The 22,744-nt window shown below is 38.0% G+C and overlaps 1 protein-coding gene and 1 long non-coding RNA gene across 2 annotated transcripts; one reads left to right on the plus strand and one right to left on the minus strand.

The window, feature by feature from the left end:
* Window positions 1-514: 514 nt before the first annotated feature.
* Window positions 515-22,461, minus strand: LOC111570726 (calsenilin-like). Its single transcript, XM_035949676.2, has 9 exons — window positions 22,095-22,461; window positions 15,376-15,550; window positions 8,378-8,502; window positions 5,886-5,955; window positions 5,356-5,426; window positions 5,160-5,267; window positions 4,966-5,070; window positions 1,451-1,513; window positions 515-1,348 (listed from the first exon to the last, which is right to left on the minus strand). The coding sequence occupies exons 1-9, from the start codon at window positions 22,098-22,100 to the stop codon at window positions 1,301-1,303; spliced, it is 771 nt and encodes a 256-aa protein (XP_035805569.1). The 5' UTR covers window positions 22,101-22,461; the 3' UTR covers window positions 515-1,300.
* On the plus strand, window positions 2,920-13,766 carry LOC129350946 (uncharacterized). Its single transcript, XR_008604543.1, has 3 exons — window positions 2,920-3,286; window positions 3,850-3,983; window positions 8,388-13,766. It is a non-coding gene; the product is annotated as an uncharacterized LOC129350946 (long non-coding RNA).
* Window positions 22,462-22,744: the final 283 nt, after the last annotated feature.

The following is a 22,744-nucleotide window of genomic DNA, read 5'->3' on the forward strand; positions in this document are numbered from 1 at the left end:
CTTTAAGAACATTCACATGAAAAAAGTCAACCAAAATCCAGCAAAATTCGTTCGAGTTTGGTTAATTATTTTTTTGGTGAATGTTCTTAAGAAACATTTTTAACATTTCTTTTTTCCACCAAAAAATGTTCAAAAATTTCCCGAAAATATTGAAAATGTGGACATCAGAAGTTTAACTGTGAAAATGTATATTTTTTCCACATTTTCGAACTTTAAAACGGGTCAATTTTGACCTGCAGGATGACACGAGTGTAAAGAAGCTTAACTTGTTTTGTATGAAATACCAAGATAGTGATGCAGAGAAACTAGAGAAACCAAAGGATGCAGAACAAGAGAGACGATTGTTCCAGAAGATGAGACTGTTCGAAAGGCTAACAAATGGAAAACAGTTTTGAAGCTCTGCTCTCTGTCATGTGTTTACAGGATCCTCTTGAGGGTTCGTTTTATACAGCTGGAGCTTTGTTCACTTTAACTTGTCCTCTAACTGAGAACAGTGATGCATCCATGCAACAAGTTGCTTCAAACTTTGTTTTATTGCTTTTTTTTTTTTTTTTTGCAGCTTTACAGTTACACAACATCAAATACAATGCAACAAATCTGATGTAATCACTTGCTAGATATTAAAATTCATACAGGGTGAATAATATGTTTTATCACATATTTCATTTGGAAGTGAACATCCCACTGCTTTCACAGATCGTGTGCTGCCCCAGAAGCTGACAGAAAATAAAAATGTGGAAAAATTTTAGCACAAAGCAGATGGTTCCAGAAACTGGAACATAAAATAGAAGAGGTTCAGTGGGATTCTCAGCAGGTGAAGGTTGATTTCAGCAGGTTTTAGGTCCACACGACAAGGACTGGGCGTCATGTTCACATAAAAAACCAGGAGCAAACTTGAATTTTACAATATAATACAGTAACAATGTTTCTCATTTGTTTCAAAGTGCTGAGAAATAAACCCCCTTGTTTGTGTTCAGAGTGTTGCATCACATGCTTTTTTTAATGTCAGACATATGCTCATGCTCATCTGGCTCTGGTGACATGTTCTTGGTTTTCTTCATGTGCAAACACAAAATAAAACTGTCATGCAAAGAAACATTTCTTCTTCAGGTGATTTGGTGAATCCTGCACTTCTCTCTGCACGGAACAGTTTGACTGGAAAATAATTATTGTGTTCACCAGTTTGTGTTGAATGTGTTGCATGACTCAGTTTTTCCTCTTCAGGATGAATGGAATTATTCAGGAGGTTGCAGCTGGAAGCACTACGCAGCATTACTGGTCTCCAGCTCTTCTGCACAAACTAGATGACGTTCTCAAAGAGCTGCATGGAAGCCATTATGTTTTCATCCTGTTGAGAAAACAGCAAAGATACAAGAGAAAATGTTCAGCTGCTGCATGAACTCAGTCAGTCACTATGTGGTAAAACTCCTCAGGTTGATGATTAATTTACCTTTTGGCAGGTTTCTATGAATTCATCTATAGTCACCACTCCGTCTCTGTTACGATCCATTTTCTGACATGTAAAGGAGAAACTTTTCAGCTTTATTTGATAAGTGAGTGCAACAGTTTAGCCAAGTATCAATACAACAGCAGAAATCTCTGTTAACCCTTGTGTCGTCCTGCGCGTCAAAACTGACCTGTTTTAAAGTTTGAAAATGTGGAAAAAATATATTTTCACAGTGAAACTTCTGATGTTCACATTTTCAACATTTTTGGGGAAATCTTTGAACATTTTTTGGTGGAAAAAAAGAAATGTTAAAAATGTTTCTTAAGAACATTCACCAAAAAAAATCAACCAAAATCCACTGAATTTTGCTGGATATTCGTGGATTTTTTAGTGAATGTTCTTAAAGAAAATATGAGAAGTTTTACTGATATATATATTACCAATTTAGATGTTTTCAGGATTTTTTTGGAAGATTTTCACTAATTTTTTGAAAATATTTACAAGAATTTTCTTGCCAAATTTGGGGGATTTTTTAAAAATAAAACTTTGAAGAGAATTTTTTTAAAAGGAATTATCGAAATTTTCTTCCTGAAGAGTTTGCAAATTTTCAGAAATTTGGGGAATTTTTTGCAGAATTTTTGCATTTTTTTCAAACAAGGAAACATTATTTTTTTGTGCCCATAAATGAGGACAACAGGAAGGTTAAAGTCAAAATCATGCATTTAAACTTAAGTAAAAGTACAACAATATTAACATCAAAATATTCTCAAGGAAATAAAAGTAAAAGCACTCACAGAAATATAATCCAATACCAAGAGTGGCTTATTAGATTATAATTATTGATGCTTTAATGGTTTCATCACTTTAATGTTGGAGCTGGTTAAGATGAATTATTGGCTTTATATAGTACATCTGCTTGTGAATTTACTCTCTAGATCAATAAAGTTTATCTTAATCTTATTATAATGATTTAATTATTGATTATATTTTGTATTATTTAGCTCAATCTGCACATTAACCAGTAATTTATACAATCAAATCAATGTAGTGAAGATAAATCTAATATTTGACTGTGAACTGCAGTGGAGTGGAAGTGGATCAACATCCATCCTGCTCTGGTTTGATACAGCTAAACTAACAGTGTGCTACAGCTGCATAATATCCTGTTCAGGTAATTTTTTGGCTTTGTGCATTAAATTGGCATCATTCTTCTGTTAAATTTGCACTTTCAGTTGTGGTTGATGTTGTGAAAAAGATCCGGATTCTACTTTACGTTTATTATGGGCATTATAGTGTTTGTTTGTGATGTTCCGGATTGTATCAAATTACACAAAGTTCCTAATATTTTGTTCACCATGAGTAGGGCAAAATATTTGGAACACTTTGATGCTGCAGTAAACAAAAAGTAGAATTATCACGTTTTTGATGTTCAAAATCTGTGTAAACTTGAAAAAGTAGAATTTATGACAGAGCTGTTGTATTGAATTAGAGTTCACAGTTGTACCTAATAAAGTGGATAATCGCAGGGGTGGATCTACTGGGGTGGCATAGGGTGGCAACTGCCACCCCTAGAAGATGCCTTGCCACCCCGGCTGCCACCCCAGTTCTGAACAATCTAATTCAAAAATATGTATATGAAAGGTTGTGGCCGTAAAGAGCGAAAGTCCAGGAAAGACGAATAACGAGTGAAACTCCGATGTCCGAGTGCTTTCGAATGCACCATGCTGATGTCACGTCCTGTACAGTCTATGCTGCTACAGATAGGAGGTGACACGCCCCCCTGAGGGAGCTGCTCTTAGACCTCACTCATGTGGATGACAGCTGGACTTCGGTGTGACAGTAAGACACTAGTTAGACTGGGTTAGACTACATGCTAATATAACTGTTCACAATGTATTAAATGCTAATAGTGTCTAAATTCACATAAAGTGTTTGCTTGCGAGACGAGCCACGGTTTCCAGTGAGTCTGGGCCTTGCTAATTTTTAATTATGTAGCTAGCTAATGTTAGAGAACAGCCACAGAAGGATGGTGGGGGATCGTCTGTGGAAGTTTTTTCTCTTATTTTGATAATTACAACCTGTGGTTCTGACAACAGACTGTAAGTCAAAATAAATCACACATTTACTCAGACTTTACATGACATTAAAGTGTAACCAAACCCCCAGTCACACCAGGTTTTCATGCACTGTTTGAAAACTACATCCTGCTTGTTTAATGCTGTTTTTATAATTTTGGTGTCAAGGTCATAATAACACCAACATTGATGTGTTTCATCATAGTACAGTCATATCATTTAGTTTACAGCTGAAAAAACGTTTACATGTTAAATATCTCTTTAAAGGTTTAAATTGTACACATCAGATTGTATCATAGTTAATAATGAAGATTATGATTCTTGTAGGAGAAGAAGAAGGGAACCACCAGCAGCTTTTCCCAGCCTAAAAGAAGAGAGGAGGAAGAACATCCCAGAGAGGAGATGGAGGAGGAAGAGTTCAGAGAAAGAAATGAAGGCATGGAGAGCTCAGACAGAGAAAGGTAAATCAGAGACTATCTCTAGTCCAGCTGGTCCATATGCTATGAATATTGCTTTAGTATAATATATCTGAGTAAGAGGTACACCTGTCATAATAATTACCTTTTTGGACAAATTATTATCTGATGTAGTTAGTCTTTTAATTTTAAGATGATAAGTAGAGCCTTAATTCTTAAGAATATCCAAATATTGGATTCATAGAATTATTGTAAGAAATGTCTCAAATAAAGAGCATCAAAATATAAAACCACAAATCTAAGACAATAAATAAAATTATCTGGACTCTGACTCTGTTCAAGATGAATTAATAATGTAATCATTGTGGCAGGCTGAACATAAGCATAGATCACACAAATGCAGATTTCCCAAAACAGTGCATAAGAGAGACATTGTCTAGTCTTAATCTAATTTGTTGCTAAATTTAAGAAGCATTTTTAACATATCTAGCATTTGGTTTCTTCAAAATGTATAAGGTTGACTTTATTTCAGTTTAAATCTTTTCCCCTTTCTGCTAGACATATCAAATCACATATTGTGATTGACAGCTAATAAGAACAACTCATGTTTAGGATTGGTTGACAAATACAAATGATATTTACTTATTTAACATACTTATTTCAGCAGTATTTGCAACAATTCAAATCCATCATTCCATTTTTGAGTAATGTTGCTAACAGACAGACAGACAAACTAATGCCAATCATCACATAACTCTGCCAAGGCTCCGCCTCCTTGGCAGGGTACATATATATATATATATATATATATATATATATATATATATATATATATATATATATATATATATATATATATATATATATATATATATATATATATATATATATATATATGCCACCCCCTAAAATGTATCTGCCACCCCTTTGCCACCCTATTAATTTTTCTCTATATCCGCCCCTGGATAATCGGTTTATATTTACATGCCCAGTATTAGACTGTGTTATATTGTGAGATTAAACATACCTGGAAGAATTTCTCCACGTGTTCAAAGGGGGAATCGTCCCTGACACTGGGTAAAGTGTACCTGCCCATCATATCATAGATGGATGTCATTATTGCCAACATTTCCTGCAGGAATAAAGACACAAAACAGACATGCAGAAGGCATTACACTGCAACACATTTTCATTTTTTGTTCCCATGAATATTGACTGTACCTCTTTGGTAATGTAGCCGTCCTTGTTGATGTCATACAGATTAAAAGCCCATCGGAGTTTCTCTGTTACAGAGCCTCTAAGCAACACAGACAACCCTATCACAAAGTCCTGCAAAGGCAAGTTTATATTTGAGCTTCTTTTAAAGAAAAATCATTGATTTTTAAATGATTAGACATGAATAAACTTCAAACCTCACCTCAAACCGAATGGAACCATTTCTGTCCATGTCGAATGCATTGAACAAGAAATGTGCGTATGTGGTTGCATCTGAGAGCAAATAATGGAAATACAGGATTAAAATGTAACAAGGAATCAACTTTCTTAATTGCAGTGTTTTACTAACTTTGGTTGTCTTGAGATTTGGAGTTAATTAATTACCTGGTTTATGAAATTGACCTAATTTTATGTTAAAAGTTGCAGGATTACAAGAAGTAGCATCTGGAAAATATGAACTGTACCTTTAACATAAGAGATTACTGTTTCTGAATTTTTATATGTCACACGTTCAGATTTTTGTGGCCAAAAGAATTCACAAAAACAATCCAAAAGCAGAAAATTTGACAAAAAAAAGAAATAGTCTGTAACCATAACCGTACTGTATGTTGTTCCTATATCAACCACATAGTTACTTGTGCTGGATTATTTATATTATCACATGTGATTTATTAATATGATATCAATATTTCATTTCTATGGTAGTTTACATTATCCAGTAACGTACTTTACCTCCTTGAGGGAAGAACTGTGAGTAAATGGTCTTGAATGTTTCTTCATCCACGAGTCCACTGGGACATTCCTGTTGAAAAGTAGAAGACAAATTAACAAAAAATTTAAAAAATTACCACAATAAACACCTAGTACTGCCGCTTATGCTCTGTGATCATATCAATACAATTTAGATTCTAATTATTTGCCTCAATAATAAACATATGCAGAGATTTGCCATTTGTGAATTATAGAGAACATTGCAAAGATTTCAAAATAAAATCCATTCAACACCATACTAATGGAGCGACCACACACTGCCTCCAGGATTATATTAGTATATCCACACAACCGTCAGTGCTTCCATGAAAACCTAGGATCACAATTTGACGTCTTTAATTTATTAGCCATAGAATGACTAAACAAGGCGTTGACGGCTTTGCAGAAGCTTGTAAAAACTATTTATCAGCATCAAGCTGAACAAAAACAGTTTTCCAGCGACTACAGTGCACAGATGTGGTCACTAGAGGGTGAGAGGAGCTGGATATGAAACACTCAGCTGAGAAGAGCACGTTTAAGCCCTTATGAGCTTTTTATCTATGCAGAGAAAACAGCAATGAATGGAATTAGAAACATGTATAAGCAGATGAGAAAATGCCCAACATCTTATTTAGATTCAAGAGAAAATTCTTGCTTGAACAGTTTTCTTTAACAGGACAATAAAAACACAAGAAAAGCAAACTAAGAAACATCAGATTATGAAAACCAAAATGTGCCTCTTAAGTGTCTTGAGAGTTGGATAACATTTAAATATAATCTGACCAAACTGATGAAGACGTTAGGATAAAAAAGGTTTCTTTTACAGGACGTTTTGAGGCAACTCTTCCATCAGCCTTGGTTTTTCGTTGACATTTTATCCATACATGACTCGCCTCTTTAGCGCTAGGTGAGAATTACAATGCTCATGTTTGTTTTCAGGTTGGGTGGCTCCCCGTTTGTCTAAGACATCATAAACACATCTTTTAATTTATTTATAAGGCCCTTATTGTGTTTTTTACTTCCCTACATAGCTCTGCTGCTGTGGTTTTGTATCGGTCCTTACTGAACATGTTTTTGGTATTATAAATATAAACTGCCACAAGCTTCCATTTCATTCAAAAACAACTCACAATGGCTGATTTTATTGATATCTGTAATAAACTGCTGAATAAACCATCCTTTCACAAATATTTTGACTTCTAATGACTAGAAAAGCTCAGATGGAACTAAGTAATAGAGCAAAATAGGCCAAAGTCAGTATTATCAAACTTATTAACTGTACTTGTAATTTTCCTGCTATGACAAGTCTGACTGTCTGCTATATAAAAAAAAGGACTCTTTAGTTATTTAAAGTTGTCTCATGGAGATTTCATTACAGTTTTGTTGATTAAACTACAACATTACAACTCATTACATGTATCATCAGTGTCTCTGAAAACTCTCAAAATATGAGAAATGAAATCACTTTCAGCTAAGTTCCCCATTACAAAAACACCTCTCAAGGAAGTGTGTTAATTCCAGATCACATGACCTGCTCCACATGATGTCATTTCCTCCTGAAGAAAAGACTGGCCAGACTCCAAGGCTTTCTGAGTTATTTAATATAAAGTAGTGTGTGAGTCAAGTGTGGATTTATGGCATGTCAACAGGTTTATTGCAATATCTTTATAAATAACTTTCAATTTCAATTTTGCTCAATTGTATATATAATATTTTAGAAGAATCATTCTGTAAAAATGCCATGTGGTGTTTGCTTATAGGCGGCCATGTTGATTTTAGTCCTGAAAACAGCAAAAATGTCAACTATGTTACAAAAAGTCCTGCAATTATATATTGACCCTGTGCAGGTTTGGTTTTTAAAGTTTAAAGCCTGCTTTGTTTTCATCAGCTTACAGCTTTCTTCTTCTCTTTAATGGAGTTTTGCTTCTTTAATTGGCACAGTAGTTAATCTTAAAGATTTAAACAACAGAGGCACCTGCTTTTCAAATCATTGATGTACTGCTGCCATGAATCAAGACATGACAAACTAAAGATTTTGGTCCTTAAGTTGAGAGGCTGTCTGAGCCCTGACCACCCTGAACTACGTGACCTCACTAATGCTTTTGTGGCCAGTAAGAAACGAATCCCTGCAGTCGGCTACAAAACCTTGCGGACGGCTTCCGGGAGAGACGAGGTTCCTGGAGCAGCGCACGAATGAATTTAAAATGAGATGACTAACAGTTACATGCAGAATATACATTTTTGGGTGTCTCTTTACTTTGTACCATTTAAGTGTATATTTAGCTGAAGGAATTCTAAATTTGATCAGAAATATTGCTTTCTTGACCTGTTAAGACCATTTTAAAAGCAACAGACAGAGAAAGTTTCCCTGTAGTGCAACTACATAAAAATCTTTGCAAAATCTCATCCTGTTAAAACCACTAAGTTTTGATGAGGAGCTTCGCCCTGACTGTGCTAACTGGTTGTTTTCATACGTTCTTGAAGCCTCTGTAAAGCGACTGCAGCTCCTTCCTGGTGAACTGGGTCTGGGCTTGGAGCTGCTCGAGGCCTTCAGGCTGGTGACGCACCATCGAGAGCTCAAGATCGCTGTCACAGCTGTCTGTCGCATGGAAACAGAGGAAACAGGGAGAGGTGGAGGGCAGGAGGAGGAAAAGAGGGAGGATATAGTGGTAAGACAAGAAGGAAAGAAAAAGGAAATGGAGGCCAGTGGAGGAGTTGAAAATAGTGGAAAATCAAGAAGATAAATAAATGAAAATGATGTCAAATAACTCAAAATGCTCACCATCTTTATAGAAACGTAAAATTAAAAACAAACCAAAGTGGAGGGGTTGAAGAAGGAAAGGTGGGAGAAGGGAAAAGGTGGGAGATACAATGGCATGAGAAGAGTGTACAGCGTCAGACTAAAACAAGAAAATGAGACTGAAGGAAAGACAGAAAAGTGGTAAAACAAACTCAAGGAACTTGTGGCAAGAAGAGATATTGCAAGGAAACTGGAGCGATACGAGGGGGATAAAGCAGATTTAGTGCATCAGAGCAGTTAGATAGGGATAAAAACCTTCTTCAGTGTGGACACTTTGCTGTCACATTGTTAGAAATAACGCCATCATTCTCAGTTTCATCATTTTCTGCAGTACTCATTAGTTATGAATCATTTGGCATAGTGTAAAGGTCAGTGCAATAGGTGGATTTTGTGCTAAATCCATGAGAAAAATTAAACATCTATCATGAGTTCAGATTTTTAAATTACCATGCCTTAAAGAATTCACCAATATTAGTGTTCGTGTTAGAAAATATTATCTCAAAATCTATAGAAAATATTAGGGTTGTCTGATAATATTGGCCCACCGATACTATGGGCTCGATATTGGCATAAAAATGTGATATCGGTCAATATCGTTATCGGTCATTTGAGATTGCATTCAGTGGGGCATCACAGTAAAATTAGGCATGATGTGTTAATTCCATGTGATGTTACCTAAAATTAGTTAAATAGCCCACGTATATCGGTATTGGTTGATATTGGAATCGGAAATTAAGAGTTGGACAATATCGGCATATCGGTTATCGGTTGGCAAAAAAGCCAATATTGGACATCCCTAGAAAATATATTTAAAAAACATAATGCTATCAATTAAATTCATGTTTGTCTCTAAGGTTTATTGTGAATTTTGTCTCTTTTTTGTCAAATGAATTACACTCAACATAGTAAAGGGCATGTAGAGAGACACACCATAACTTTACTGTATGTGGTTCATATGTCGGATTGCTGGATTATTCACGTGTATTATTATATCAATATTACATTTAAAAAATATCATGCTCATATCAATATCTGGTATACTGCGACATCCCTAATAACTTCTAGCTTTGAGTGGTTGTGTTACCTGACATATATGCAACTATATGTAGCTCCATTTATGACATTTTAAATCAACTTGTTTTGGCCTTATTAAAATCTCCATATTGTGTTTTTTTTAGGTGCCAGAAGACACATAATGAGCAAAATAAGTAGCTAACACCATAGTGGAGCCTTCCACACAAGCTTGCAAGGTGGGGATTTGATCAATCTTTGTCAGAATCGTTATTTGGTTTGAACATGTATGGCTGAATTACTCCACTATTACTATTAATTTGACACTGTGTATTGCAGAATAGCCTTACAGTGTCTGAGCAGAGGTGAGCTGGTGTGCTCAAGCTGCAGCGGGTGGTGAAGATTTACATAAAGGTGTGGATTTTGATTTGCGTAAAGAGCATGAAAGGATAGTTTTGTTGAAATATGTAACTCTGATAGACAGTTTTGAGTCTTTCAGGGTTTAATCAATGACTGGAAAGGAGTTTTAATCGTTCACAGACCACAGTTCTGAAAATCAAATAGAAAGGAGCAAGCAAGAGATGATCCAAAATGCAGCATTTCTCCTGAGCTAAAAGCAGAGAGCCAGTACATCCAGCTTACACTTAAATTAAGTCTTTACTCAAACCTGTGTTTGAAAAATCAAGATGTCCACTATGAGAAAAGGTTTATTACATCAGCTTAAGGGAGAAAAAAGTAAACAAAACTTACAGTTGAATGCAGAATTAGCAGGGAGCCTCTTGAAAAGACAGCTAGGAATAAATCAAACTAAATAATAGTAATGTACGGAGGAATACCCCTGTGCTGTACTCACCATCTTTACAGGAAAGTCACACAAATAGAGGGAAAAGACAAAGGAGAAAGTGAGAAGAGTGTGGTAAAATAGTTGGCTTAATTCAAATTTCACCAACACGGTAAATGCACTGTTAAAGAACAGGCTCACGCATTTTCAGTTCCATCTTCAAAACAACATTGAAAGCTTTTGTCCATTAAGAAAACTTTCAAAGTTAGTCTTTTCAGTTTTTCTTTTTGTCCCGTACACTTCCGCTCAACAAGAAAGTGTCCGAGGAAACACAAAAAGGGAATTCAGTACTGGATAGTCTGGTACGAACGAACAAAAAGAACTATTACATTGACCAAAAACACTGTGTGAACCTATTCTTTAACATTTTACAGCCTGTATGACTTCAGTTACTTATGATTTTGATGTCAACTAAGCTAAATACCAAGAATATTATTATGCTGCAAATACAGAAGTTTTTAGCCAGTTTAATTTCTCTTAAGTTGTCTTACCTTCCAGGGACAACGGCTCCCAAATCCCAAACTGTTTGAGCACCACAATAAATAGTCCAACAACAACAGCAATGGCAATTACTTCCATGCCATCCAAACCCATTGTTGCCTTGCATTAGATGTCACCTCTGCAAAACCTTCTTCCAAAAAAAAATTCCTTAATTCTAACAAACCTTTCCCCAATTCAAAACTGAGCAGCTTGCATCTACAGACGTCACCTGCTGCCTATCATCTCCTTCTTCCAGTCGCCTCCTTTTATCTTTTTAATCAGTGCAATAGTACCAGCATCAGCAGTTATTGCCAGACTTGAACCGCTGACCAATTAGGACAAAAGCTAGCGGAGTGATGGCTTCGTTAAGTGAACAGGTCCAGCGTCCATCAAGTGCAAATATGTAAAATCAAAGGTTCTCAGCTGCCTCAAATCATCCAAAGTTGCCTCCACTCGATCCATCTCGGTTGCTGATCAGCAACATTTTCACAGTCCGTTCATTTTTAGGATCTTTGCCACAACACCATCAACTCTGAGCTCCACTTTCCTCCATCTGCTCCGTCCTGAGCTGTGTGAGCGTTACATGTGTTTGAGGTTGGTGGTGAGGGTGGCTGGGTGGAGCGAGGGGGCCGTTACTGAAGGAATTTCTTTACTAATAGTCTCTGATTGACAGTCTAAGCGGTCTTTATTTGCCCAGTCATTTCAAGGATGCAAAACTGTAAAACCAAGCATTGATCCGCATCTGCTGATGGCTGGGATATGAACAGCACTTAGAATCGGCCCTGCCCTGTGTGGCGCTGCTCGTGTCTACTGGGTTTGTTTGGCGATGCGAACACTCAATAACTCAGATGGACTCCACTCAGAGCTGAAAAAACAACGAGAGCAAGCGCGACTGTAAAAACAGTGCTTCGTTTATGGCATCGTAATGAAGCTAAAGTGAATTATATCCACGTTGCAGAGATGCACTGCACGCCTCACAGGTACATGTTGCTGCCGACGGCCTCGGCAGCTCACATGCATGCGTCAAAGTACTTTTTTCCACAAGTCCTACTGCTGCTGAGTCGCTGCATGATTATGCTGTGTTGGAGGATAATGAGAGTAAAGAAGAATATGAGTTCACATACTGATGAGTCTGCACAACGTAATGGACTCAGTTTAAGTAGGAAAGGGGGGCGGGGAGCAAATCAATTGTTGAGAGGTAAAACATTGGTCTGTGAACAGGCTGAGAAAGTGGGCCAGATATGCATTTCGATGGCCGGGGAGGCTTTATGTAAGTTAAAGACTTCAAATGGATTCATCCTTAATGTCAAGCAGTCAAACAGCTTCTGAAATAGCGTGATGCTATGCCAAAAATACACAGAAATCTCAGTCCTGGAGCTGCAGAACACCTCACTGATAAAGTTGTATGCTAACAGAAAAATGTGACTTTTAGCTAAAATGTGGTAAAATTATAAACCAAGGACTAGTTTTAATTGCTTTGTGCTTTTTGAATTGCACCATCCTACATTTTACGCTCTATCCTTCTAATATCATATAACTTTTATGAGTCAACAGGACAGGAACTAGTTATCTCAACCATGCAAATGTGGATTTTTGCAATACTGTCGATGCGAGGGTCAATTCTACTCAACCAAACACACCAGATGTACGAGCTCACGTGGGAACTCGCCCGTCATAAAAATAATGCAACACTATGCTGTTTAATGCGTCTTAAGTGCTGATCTATCCCTGTTCTTCTATTAAATACAGACCTGAGTAAAGGTGGCTTAAGCGTGCAGAGATGCAGACAGTGCAGCCATCAGTCTCACCATCAGGCTTTAATGACTGCAGTGAGAGCAGCATTACAGCTCACACACCCAGACCATCAATCACAAACTGTCGCTGCTCGTCACTCACATAACTTTCCCATCGCTGAAACTTCTTTCTTGGTGCTCGTAGCTCTTTTTTTGGCAAGAAATTAGCTTTCATGAGAGGCCTCATACAGCAAATACACACATTGCAGAGTGAAAAGGATACAAGACGACTTCATCTACCATGAAGTTTGACTGTAGTTGAGAGATGCAACCTGCATGATATTCTGGGATGTCTTCAGCTAACAGCTGCAAGGAAATACCTCAATAAGGGGACAGAGCCATTTTTCCTTCACAATGTTAATTTCAAAGTTGAAAAGTTAAAGGCTTTTATTTAAATAGTCTTTGTTTAAACTGCTGCTGATTCAGCTCCAAAAATCAACTCTGTGTATCAGAGGTGCATTTTAAGAAGCTTTTTCCAGAAAGTAATCCTGTCCTGCATTAAAAGGCCTTAAATTTAAAGGATCTATGAAGTCCCCACCTCCCTCTCACTGCAGCTCAAGCACACCAGTTCACTTCTCTGCTTTAATACTGTAAATCTATTCTGTACTACACAATAGCAAGTAGTACTATTGGAGTAATTCAGCCATATGTATTCAAATGAGTTCTGAAGAGTAATAGTGACATGGAAATCCCCAATCTGCTAGTGGATTGGATTGATTCTTTAGGTTTGTTACCTATGAAACCCAAAACTCCGTGTTTTTACTGCAACTTGAAGGTGGAAATGCTCAAAACTTGACTTTTACCAGAGCTGGTCTTGAAAATTTAGATTTTTTTGTGTCTGGATGGTGAAGACTGGCATCAACCCTCTTTTACTTCTGCACTTAATGCATGCTTTGTGTCTGATTTAGCTGTAATAAATGAAACCTGTAGTAAGTAAATCTCTTGGAACTCTATGAGCTCATCCTGTTACTATTTACATCTGTGCAGTACGAGTGCAGATCACCATCTACAGTAGATGGAAGGTGGTGCAGGAGACATTCAGCTGCCCTAAAGTCCACACACCAGTAGATGGGGATCAAGTTTCAATAAAAAGCAGGAAATGTGGTCAAACCTTAACATCCATCCATTATCTATACACCGCTTAATCCTCACTAGGGTCGCGGGGGGTGCTGGAGTCTATCCCAGCTGACTCAGGTGAAGGCAGGGGACACCCTAGACAGGTCACCAGTCTGTCGCAGGGCCACATACAAAGACAAACAAGCACTCACACATTCACACCTACGGGCAATTTAGAATAATCAATTAACCTCAGCATATTTTTGGACTGTGGGAGGAAGCCGGAGTACCCGGAGAAAACCCACGCATGCACAGGGAGAACATGCAAACTCCATGCAGAAAGATCCCGGGAAAGCCGGGACGTGAACCAGGGATCTTCTTGCTGCGAGGCGAAAGTGCTAACCACTACACCACTGTGCAGCCCCAAACCTTAACAAATATTTCCATTTCCACAGTCCTCATGGATAAAAAAAAAATACTCTAAGTGAGAAATGATTCTGTGTTTGAGTTCATAAAATGCAGTACTGAATAGATTTTATTTCCATTATTTCATGTCCAGAGTCGTTTCACTGCAGATACACTCATAAATAAACCATTTCCTTGCTGATGTCCGATTCAAGCAAGTATAGAATTATATAATGCTCCAGTTAAACAGGCAAAATACTTTCATGTGATGGTTAGTGGATCATTAGAGTTTTTGTTCTGTCCCTGTTTTCCTGTCCGAGGCACCTGACCATCAGTCTGCCGGCCGACAGAATCAGCAGTAAAAGGATGACAACAGCAGGTCGTTTCTAGAAGCCAGAGTCAAATTCTCTGAGCTTCTCTTTGTATTTTTCAGATTAAAGTGGGACAGTGAATCCAAAGGGATTGTTTGCACATCAAGAAAGCGAGACAAAATGTGATAGTGGCGGGACAGACTGGGAAACATCTGACCTGGAAGCCTGCACAGAAGGGTAATGTCAATCATTTATACAAACCAAGAAAATGGGGGCATATAGAGAAAGCAAGAGGAAGATAGTCTGATCTTCCTCTAAAAAACTGTGTCACTTCTCCTATATTGTACAGTTTTTCTGTGCTATGTTCTGTGCTGTTCTTTAAATATGCAAGGAAATAAAATCTCAGAGGTGAGGCAGTCAGACAGGATGACAGCTGCTGTTTGTGTGTGATAGAAAATGGAAAAGGAGGCAAAAGTGTATTTCAAACTCGACAGCGAAAGCCTCTGGGGTCCATTCACTGACTGATTAACTGCTGAAATATGGGTGAGGAGAGAGTTCTGTGCTGTAAACACTGAAAGAAAAGGAAGAAGGGCAAGAACATAGAATTTTAAATGTCGATCTATAGCGTAGACGGGACAGGTGCTTTAAAATTCATGTATTCTGTAGCACACTCCTACTATATTAGTCCTTCTCACCACTGCTGCCGTCGCACACAATCATGCAGATATTCAACATTGTTCTTAGCCCAGTGGTGTTTCCTTTGTTGTGCTTCTACCTGGCCCTTGTTGTGTAGTGCTGGCGATGATCCACTTGACAAGACAGCACTTCATGAGCGATTTACGCGACAGCCGTGGTTTCTGCCACTTGGAGCCGTCGGTCTGCCCGCCCTGGTTGGGATCTTTCCCATTGGCGTCAGGCAACAAACCGCCATCCACTGCCTTCTCGTCTGTCTGAGGGAGACAGAAAAAAAGCCTTTTAAAAGAGAAAAGAGGAGCTTTTTGCAGACACTTTTAAATGTTTAAAATGGAACAAACCTCAGATTAGGAGAATGGAGATGGACATGTCTCATTTGTTTTCTCTTTTAAAACTTTGCTATGATTTGTGTGTCTCTTCCAAGCCTAAACATAATTGTCTGACAATTGATATAAGTCGAAATGACTGTTTCTGCAACATATTTGATTTTGGAGAAAGAGGTTGCATTGGCTGTACTTAAAGCGATGGTGTGGGACGTATGAATGGACATCTCTTGGGTCAATATATAATTGAGGGGCTTTTGAAGTCCATGGGATTTATCTTGCATACATTTTTATCAAAAGTGAAAAAAATAAAACAAGATCTTTTGTGTTCATTATGATCGTGTCTTTACAAATTCCAATTGGAAACAATCACTTTTTAATAAAAAAAAATGACTGGATATCACTAAAATGTCAACTAAATAACCATCCTAATTTACTAACAACCACCTTCTAATTAGCTAAACAATAATAAAATGAGCTGATTCAAAAATGTTTTGATTGTGTTCTTTTCATTAAGTTGAGATAATCATGACAGATATTTCTTTTTTGCCAATAAATCAAATTTCATATGGAAAATAACAAATTGTATCTGTGTCCCAGAAATCACTTTCCACTAAGTTCCCCATTATAAAAACACCTCTCAAGGAAGTGTGTTAATTCCAGATCACATGACCTGCTCCACATGATGTCATTTCCTCCTGAAGAAAAGACTGGCCAGACTCCAAGGCTTTCTGAGTTATTTAATATAAATTAGTGTGTGAGTCAAGTGTGGATTTATGGCATGTCAACAGGTTTACTACAATATCTTTAGAAATAACTTTTAATTTCAATTTTACTCAGTTGTATATATAATATTTAGAAGAATCTTTGTGTAAAAATTCCATTTGGTGTTTGGTTATAGGCAGCCATGTTGATTTTAGGCCTGAAAACAGCAAAGATGCCAACTATGATACGTGTCAACTATGTTACAAAAAGTCCTCCAATTATATATTGGCCCTCTTACATTCAAGGCCTTGTGAAACAAGTTCACACGATGTTTATTAAAATACTTCTCAAAATATTGATAAAATTCAACCCTGATTCAAATTCATCCCTTCCTAATTTTAAATGTTCCATATGGTTCCTATTGTCAGCAGATTGATTAAAGCTTAGGATTATAGTCTAAACAAAAAGAAAGCGCTGAATCTCGAACCATACATCTAACAGACAGAGGGAAATTTAACCTTCACCGCTGCTGGTGTAATATTTTCACGTGGCTCACATGACTGCTAGAATGTAAAAACAGCTTGTAGACTTGTAGCACGTCTACTTGGAGTGTACTTTCCTTTTTGTGGTGGATCCTTGGTGATCCCATCAAGTGAGAGCTGACTCCCAACTTTTTTTAATGGGAGTATGGAGTTTAGCACTGTCCTCGCAGAAACCACATAAATGGATCTTAAGTTTAAGAAGCTTGCCTTCAGTGACAACAGAGCTGTTGACGAGGCACTTTAGAGAATAAATGCGGCAGCAGCAAAACGTACCGCCAACACCCAGCCACCTCCACCATTAGTGGAGGAGGAACCACAGACTTCTGCTGTGTGGAGCCTCTTTGATGAAAGAGCCACAGGAGAAATTCTACAACTGATGCTGTAATGGAGGTGAGATCACATCTTGAGGAGCCCCTCATCCAACCAGCAGATGACCCACTGAGCTGGAGGCAGGCCAAGGCTTCAGTCTTCCCTCACCTGGTGAAGGTGATGGAGGGGAGACTGTGTTGTGGCATCTTCTGTTCCAACTGAGAGAATCTTCTCAAAAACAGGGCAGACAATCACCAAAAGAAGAAATGGAATCAGCCCATCCAAGCTCAGGCATCTCACCTGCACTGAGGACATTTATACTGTTTGAATACAGAGTTTGGTTCTGGTTCTGTTCTGTGGGTTTGTGTGCAGTGTTTTGTTCTTTTGTTTTTTTGTGCAAAAACCATTTCATTAAAATATTTTAAAAAGTAAGAATGCCTGCTTTAGTAACAGAACGAATGCACAAAATGAGACAATTATGAGGCCTCTCATAAAAACACTAAATGCAAAGCAGTTTAGCAAGACACAAATTTGACAGATTAGGCTAAAATTTGAGGCTACAAGTAATACTAAATTAGGAGCTGTTTGGGAGCCGAAAGGGCCAGCTCTCTGAAAAGAGCCGAATTTCCCATCACTAGTATTTTGAATATACCTGGCTAAACCTTCCTGTTGTCCTCATTTACGGACTCCAAAAAATATTGTTTCCTCGTCTGAAAAAAATCCAAAAATTCAGCAAAAAAATTCCTCAAATTTCTGAAAATTTGCAAAACCTTCAGGAAGAAAATTCCAATAATTCCTTAAAAGTTTCCCTTAAAAGTTTTATTTAAAAAAAATCCCCCAAATTTGGCAAGAAAATTCTTGTAAATATTTGCAAAAAATTAGTAAAAATCTTCCAAAAAATCCTAAAAATTTCTGAAGTGATTCTATACATATCATTAAAACTTCTAATATTTTCTTTAAGAACATTCACCAAAAAATTCAACAAAATCCAGCGAAATTCACTGGATTTTGGTTGATTTTTTGGTGAATGTTCTTAAGAAACATTTTTTTTAGCATTTCTTTTTTATCCACCAAAATATATTCAAAAATTTCCCAAAAATGTTGAAAATGTGGACATCAGAAGTTTCACGGTGAAAATATTTTTTCCCACATTTTCAAACTTTAAAACGGGTCAATTTGACCCACAGGAGGACAGGAGGGTTAGAGCAGCTCCAGACTCCACCTGTCTCCAATCACAGATCATTATCCTGGAGCTTCCTGGTTCCTCTCCCCGCCTACTGCTGTCCCTGATTGGACGCCACCCAGTTATTTCCACCAATCGATCTGCAGCAATCGCCACACCTGAGGTTTAAATCTGCAGCCAACTCACAGTCAGGCTGGCTGTGATTTAACCGTGTAGATATGTAACTTCTGTTAACATCTATTCAGATATCTTAGAAACTACTTGTGTCTTGAGTTTTCTGTGAGGTGTGTTCTGAGGCACTCGTTTGTACTAATCTGTTAATTACTGTTCATTTGGGTGGGGAGTTTAGTATTGTTACATTGTTTGAATTAGGTTTTGCAGCTCTGCTAGCCTCCATGTGGTTTTATTTGGTTCCTTAATTTAGCAGCACACACCAGCCCTGTTTTCTTCTAGCCACTTTTTATTAATTACTTCTGTCATTAAGCAACAAATTGCTTTACTAGAACACAAACATCTTTTTTTAATCTTCCTAGCTGACAGCTGAGTTGTAGAATTATCTCTGCAGCTCCTCTGCAGAACATTTAGCATCTCAGCTTGTTTTGGTTCATGTTTACCTGCATTATTCTTAGCTGCACATATACACAATGAGGAACTTTTAGCAGCTAACAAAGCAGATATTTCCCTGAAGAACTGCTGATAGCCCAAAGCAGATTTAAAAGAAGAGCACTTATTGGACTCATCAGATGAACACAAATGAATTCTAATATTGCTTGATGCAGGTTTAATGATTTTATTCACTTCACTTCACATCAGCAGAGCCTGAACCCACAGCTCTTTCCATTTAAACTACATTTTCTATGAAACTACCCCTTGTGGTTGGAGCAGGACAGAGATGTCAAATTGGGTTCAGAGCTGAGGTCACCTTCTGGTTATAGCAAGAGGAAACAGACTTTGACACACGAAAGGAAAGAAAATGTAAACTGCACCACAAAACAAAGGCATATCAACCACAGATAAAATAGTGTATATTATGAAGAATTATAAGAATTATAGCTAACTGGATAATTGGATCAATATGTTTGCAATCAATGCTTTGATCCTTAAATGCATGCTTGGTATGAACTCCATTTGAAGAGGGTTAATTACAAGATAAATACTCTCATTTTTGATGCTCTTTGCCCCTAAATTTTGCATTTATGTTGAGAATGTTTCAACTTAGCAGACACGAGGGGATCAGTTTGCTTAGTTCTGTAAAATGGGGATGTTTTGTGTATCAAGGAGGTCAAGAAATTTTGCACAAACATGCTTGTTTGTTGGAAAACTAGAGACAAAACTAAAAAAAAAGGTTCTTTTATTCGTGTTACAGCAGCACTTCTGGGAACAAGGACATGCGAGTTCTCTTGTTTCTGGTTATTTTCACCACCACATGACATCTTCTCGACTTACACCGGACACACACTCAGTGTTACTATATTTAGATTCATACTTCTGTGATAATCTCATTTTTTTTCAGCTTTAGAGCCTAAACAGCACAAATGATATTCTGTAAAATAATATAAATATGCTTTTAGCACCATTTTATTGTCGGATTGTGCTTTTTAGTAGATTTAGATTTTCTTTCCTTTTGTTTTTTGATTATTTAGAAGCAGTTTGACTTTTTTTTTGTCCATTCTTAATTCTCTCATCTCCTGTTTCTTAGTCTCTGCACATACAGCCCCTGCAGTCATTTACTTGTTATAATAAACGGTGTATGAATAAAACAGCTCAGCGTTACACGTTATAGAGCAGCTAATGTAAAGAGTTTGTAGTGAACATGGACAGAAGTGCTACCTGGGGAGCTCCTTGGCACCCTATTTGAATATGGAAGGATGCCAAAGCATACCCGGCATCCAGAACGTCGCTCAATAATTCACACTCCTTAAAACTGCATCAATAAAAGATCAGAGATGGCTGCAGCGGCGTGGCGAATGATGACGAGGAGGAAAACACCAAGACTGACACTGTAATCTAAAAATATACAGTCAGACACACATTCACACAAAACTATTGTGTGCATCCACATCGGCCGGTCGCACAATCACATTTAAAAATGCATGAGTACACATTCAAGAACAAAGAACAGTCTCATACATATATGCAGCGTAGACTCTTCTGGATTGTCTGAAACAGGCTCTCAACATTTACTGACCGTTAATTCAGCGATTAGAGAGTTTGTCTTAAACTTAGAATGCATCAAGCAAACTATGAAACTCAGTAAGATAAAAATTGTCCGTTAACCTGTGAAATTCTCTGCAAGCACGTGTTAAGAAGCTGTGGTTAAGCAGGATCAGAGGAGAAGAAGGTGATTTGGGGTCTTAACAACCGGAGCGCTGCATTATTAAAAGGAAAGAAGCCATGTGTGCTGAGCAGTGAGTCAGAGAAGTTATCATGAACACTGTGGGCAACCGACCTCCACCGATCCTCACATATGTTACCTCCCTGCACACACAAACACACGTCAAACACACACACACACACACACACACACACACACACACACACACACACACACACACACACACACACACACACACACACACACACATCAAACACACAAACACATCAAACACACACAGAGTCCTGTCATGTGCTCCTATCCTGGCTTTTACTCATGTTGCCAAGCCTGCTTTTATTTCCGTTTTCCTTATGATTGAGTCAGTAATTCAGCTCCAAAAACATCACATTCATTAAAAAAAAAACAAAAAAACAAAAACGTATTGGTTTAGTATTTTCCCTAAAGTCAGCATGGCACATATAGGCCATGTGCTCTACTATAATTAACAGCAAAGATGGGTGACAAATTAAAGGAAAAACCTGAGTCCTTGACCCCTACAATGACTGGATCTTGTGATTCTGTTATTCTGTTGGGGGGATTTTTGGGCTCCTTATAGGGGAACAGTCAGTGCAAATCAAGTTGTTGAATGTTGTTCAGTGAACTCCTTTGATTCTTTATGATGAAACACTTCCATTCTGAGAGGAGCGGTCCCTTCCACGATGACTATGAAGTGGCTGAAAATGATGTGAATCATACGCTATCACCTTTAAAGTCACCAGATCTCAACTCAGTTTAACATCTGTAGGAGGATACTGTCTACCAGTATCATCAAAACACCAAATCAGGGATTGTCTTTTAGTCGAACGATGCTCTGAACCTCCTGTAGAGTCCCAGAGAAGTGAAGGATCAATGCCAAGGTGCATTTAAGATTCATGTTATGTTGGCTTTTCCTTTAATTTGTCACCCAGCTGAGCATTTTTTAAACATCTAATCTTAAGTTAATATTACTTTGTTGAAGTAAATTTACATTTGAGTACTTTTTGTTTACTTTGGTTTCCTTGCAGGTGCAGATTTTGGATACAAAACAGATGATCAGCATTTTAAAAATAAGAATATATCAACCATCTTCTATATGAATCCATCAATAATCAACAATAACATCAAAATAATATGATACAAAATATGCCAGTTTAAAAGGGGTCATATTTATTAATTTTTTGGTTCTACTTGACCTGCAGCTGTACTACTACCTGTAAAGAATCCTCCACATTAACTACCACAGTGCATCCATCACTAAAATCTACTTTGTGTCATTTTCATTTAAATTGTGAGACTTGCAAAGTGCCACAGGTTTAATCCGTCTGGTCTGGATCTCACTCAGCAACGAGTGAATTAAAGCTCAAAGTGAAAAAACGCTCACTGTACCTGCATTGCGTCTGGATTTCAGTCGCTGTTTAGAAGAAGAAAATAAAAACCGCTGCAACGCTCCGCTCTCGATCCTCAAACGTGAGTTGAACGCAGCCGTGAGAGAGTCGGAGGGACAGAAGCTCCTCCACGGAACACAGTCAGCACATGTACGACAACTGCAGACGGAAAAATGAAATGAAAACCAGCGGCGACGTGCAGGAGAGTCGTGATCTCTGAGCGCAACCAGAAAGTGAATCTCAACAAGTGAGTTTATATGTGGTGAGGAGGAGGCGAGGAGGAGGTGAGGATGGGAGGTGAGGATAGGAGGTGAGAATGGGAGGTGAGGATAGGAGGTAAGGAGGAGGTGAGGATGGGAGGTGAGGATAGGAGGTGAGAATGGGAGGTGAGGATAGGAGGTGAGGATAGGAGGTGAGGATGGGAGGTGAGGATAGGAGGTAAGGATAGGAGGTGAGAATGGGAGGTGAGGATAGGAGGTGAGGATAGGAGGTGAGGATGGGAGGTGAGGATAGGAGGTAAGGATAGGAGGTGAGAATGGGAGGTAAGGATAGGAGGTGAGAATGGGAGGTGAGGATGGGAGGTGAGGATGGGAGGTGAGGATAGGAGGTGAGGATAGGAGGTGAGGATAGGAGGTGAGGATAGGAGGTAAC

The sequence above is a fragment of the Amphiprion ocellaris genome, chromosome 17 (genome assembly GCF_022539595.1).
Source record: "Amphiprion ocellaris isolate individual 3 ecotype Okinawa chromosome 17, ASM2253959v1, whole genome shotgun sequence".
Classification (NCBI taxonomy): Eukaryota; Metazoa; Chordata; class Actinopteri; family Pomacentridae; genus Amphiprion; species Amphiprion ocellaris.

Bases quoted from the DNA above. Each gene is read 5' to 3' on its own strand.
- LOC111570726 (XM_035949676.2), bottom strand. The intron at 8,503-15,375 runs GTAGAAGCACAA...TCCATGCGACAG, and splicing joins CACTACACAACAAGGGCCAG to ACAGCTGTGACAGCGATCTT. The intron at 5,956-8,377 runs GTATGAAAACAA...ACTTTTCAACAG, and splicing joins TTTACAGAGGCTTCAAGAAC to GAATGTCCCAGTGGACTCGT.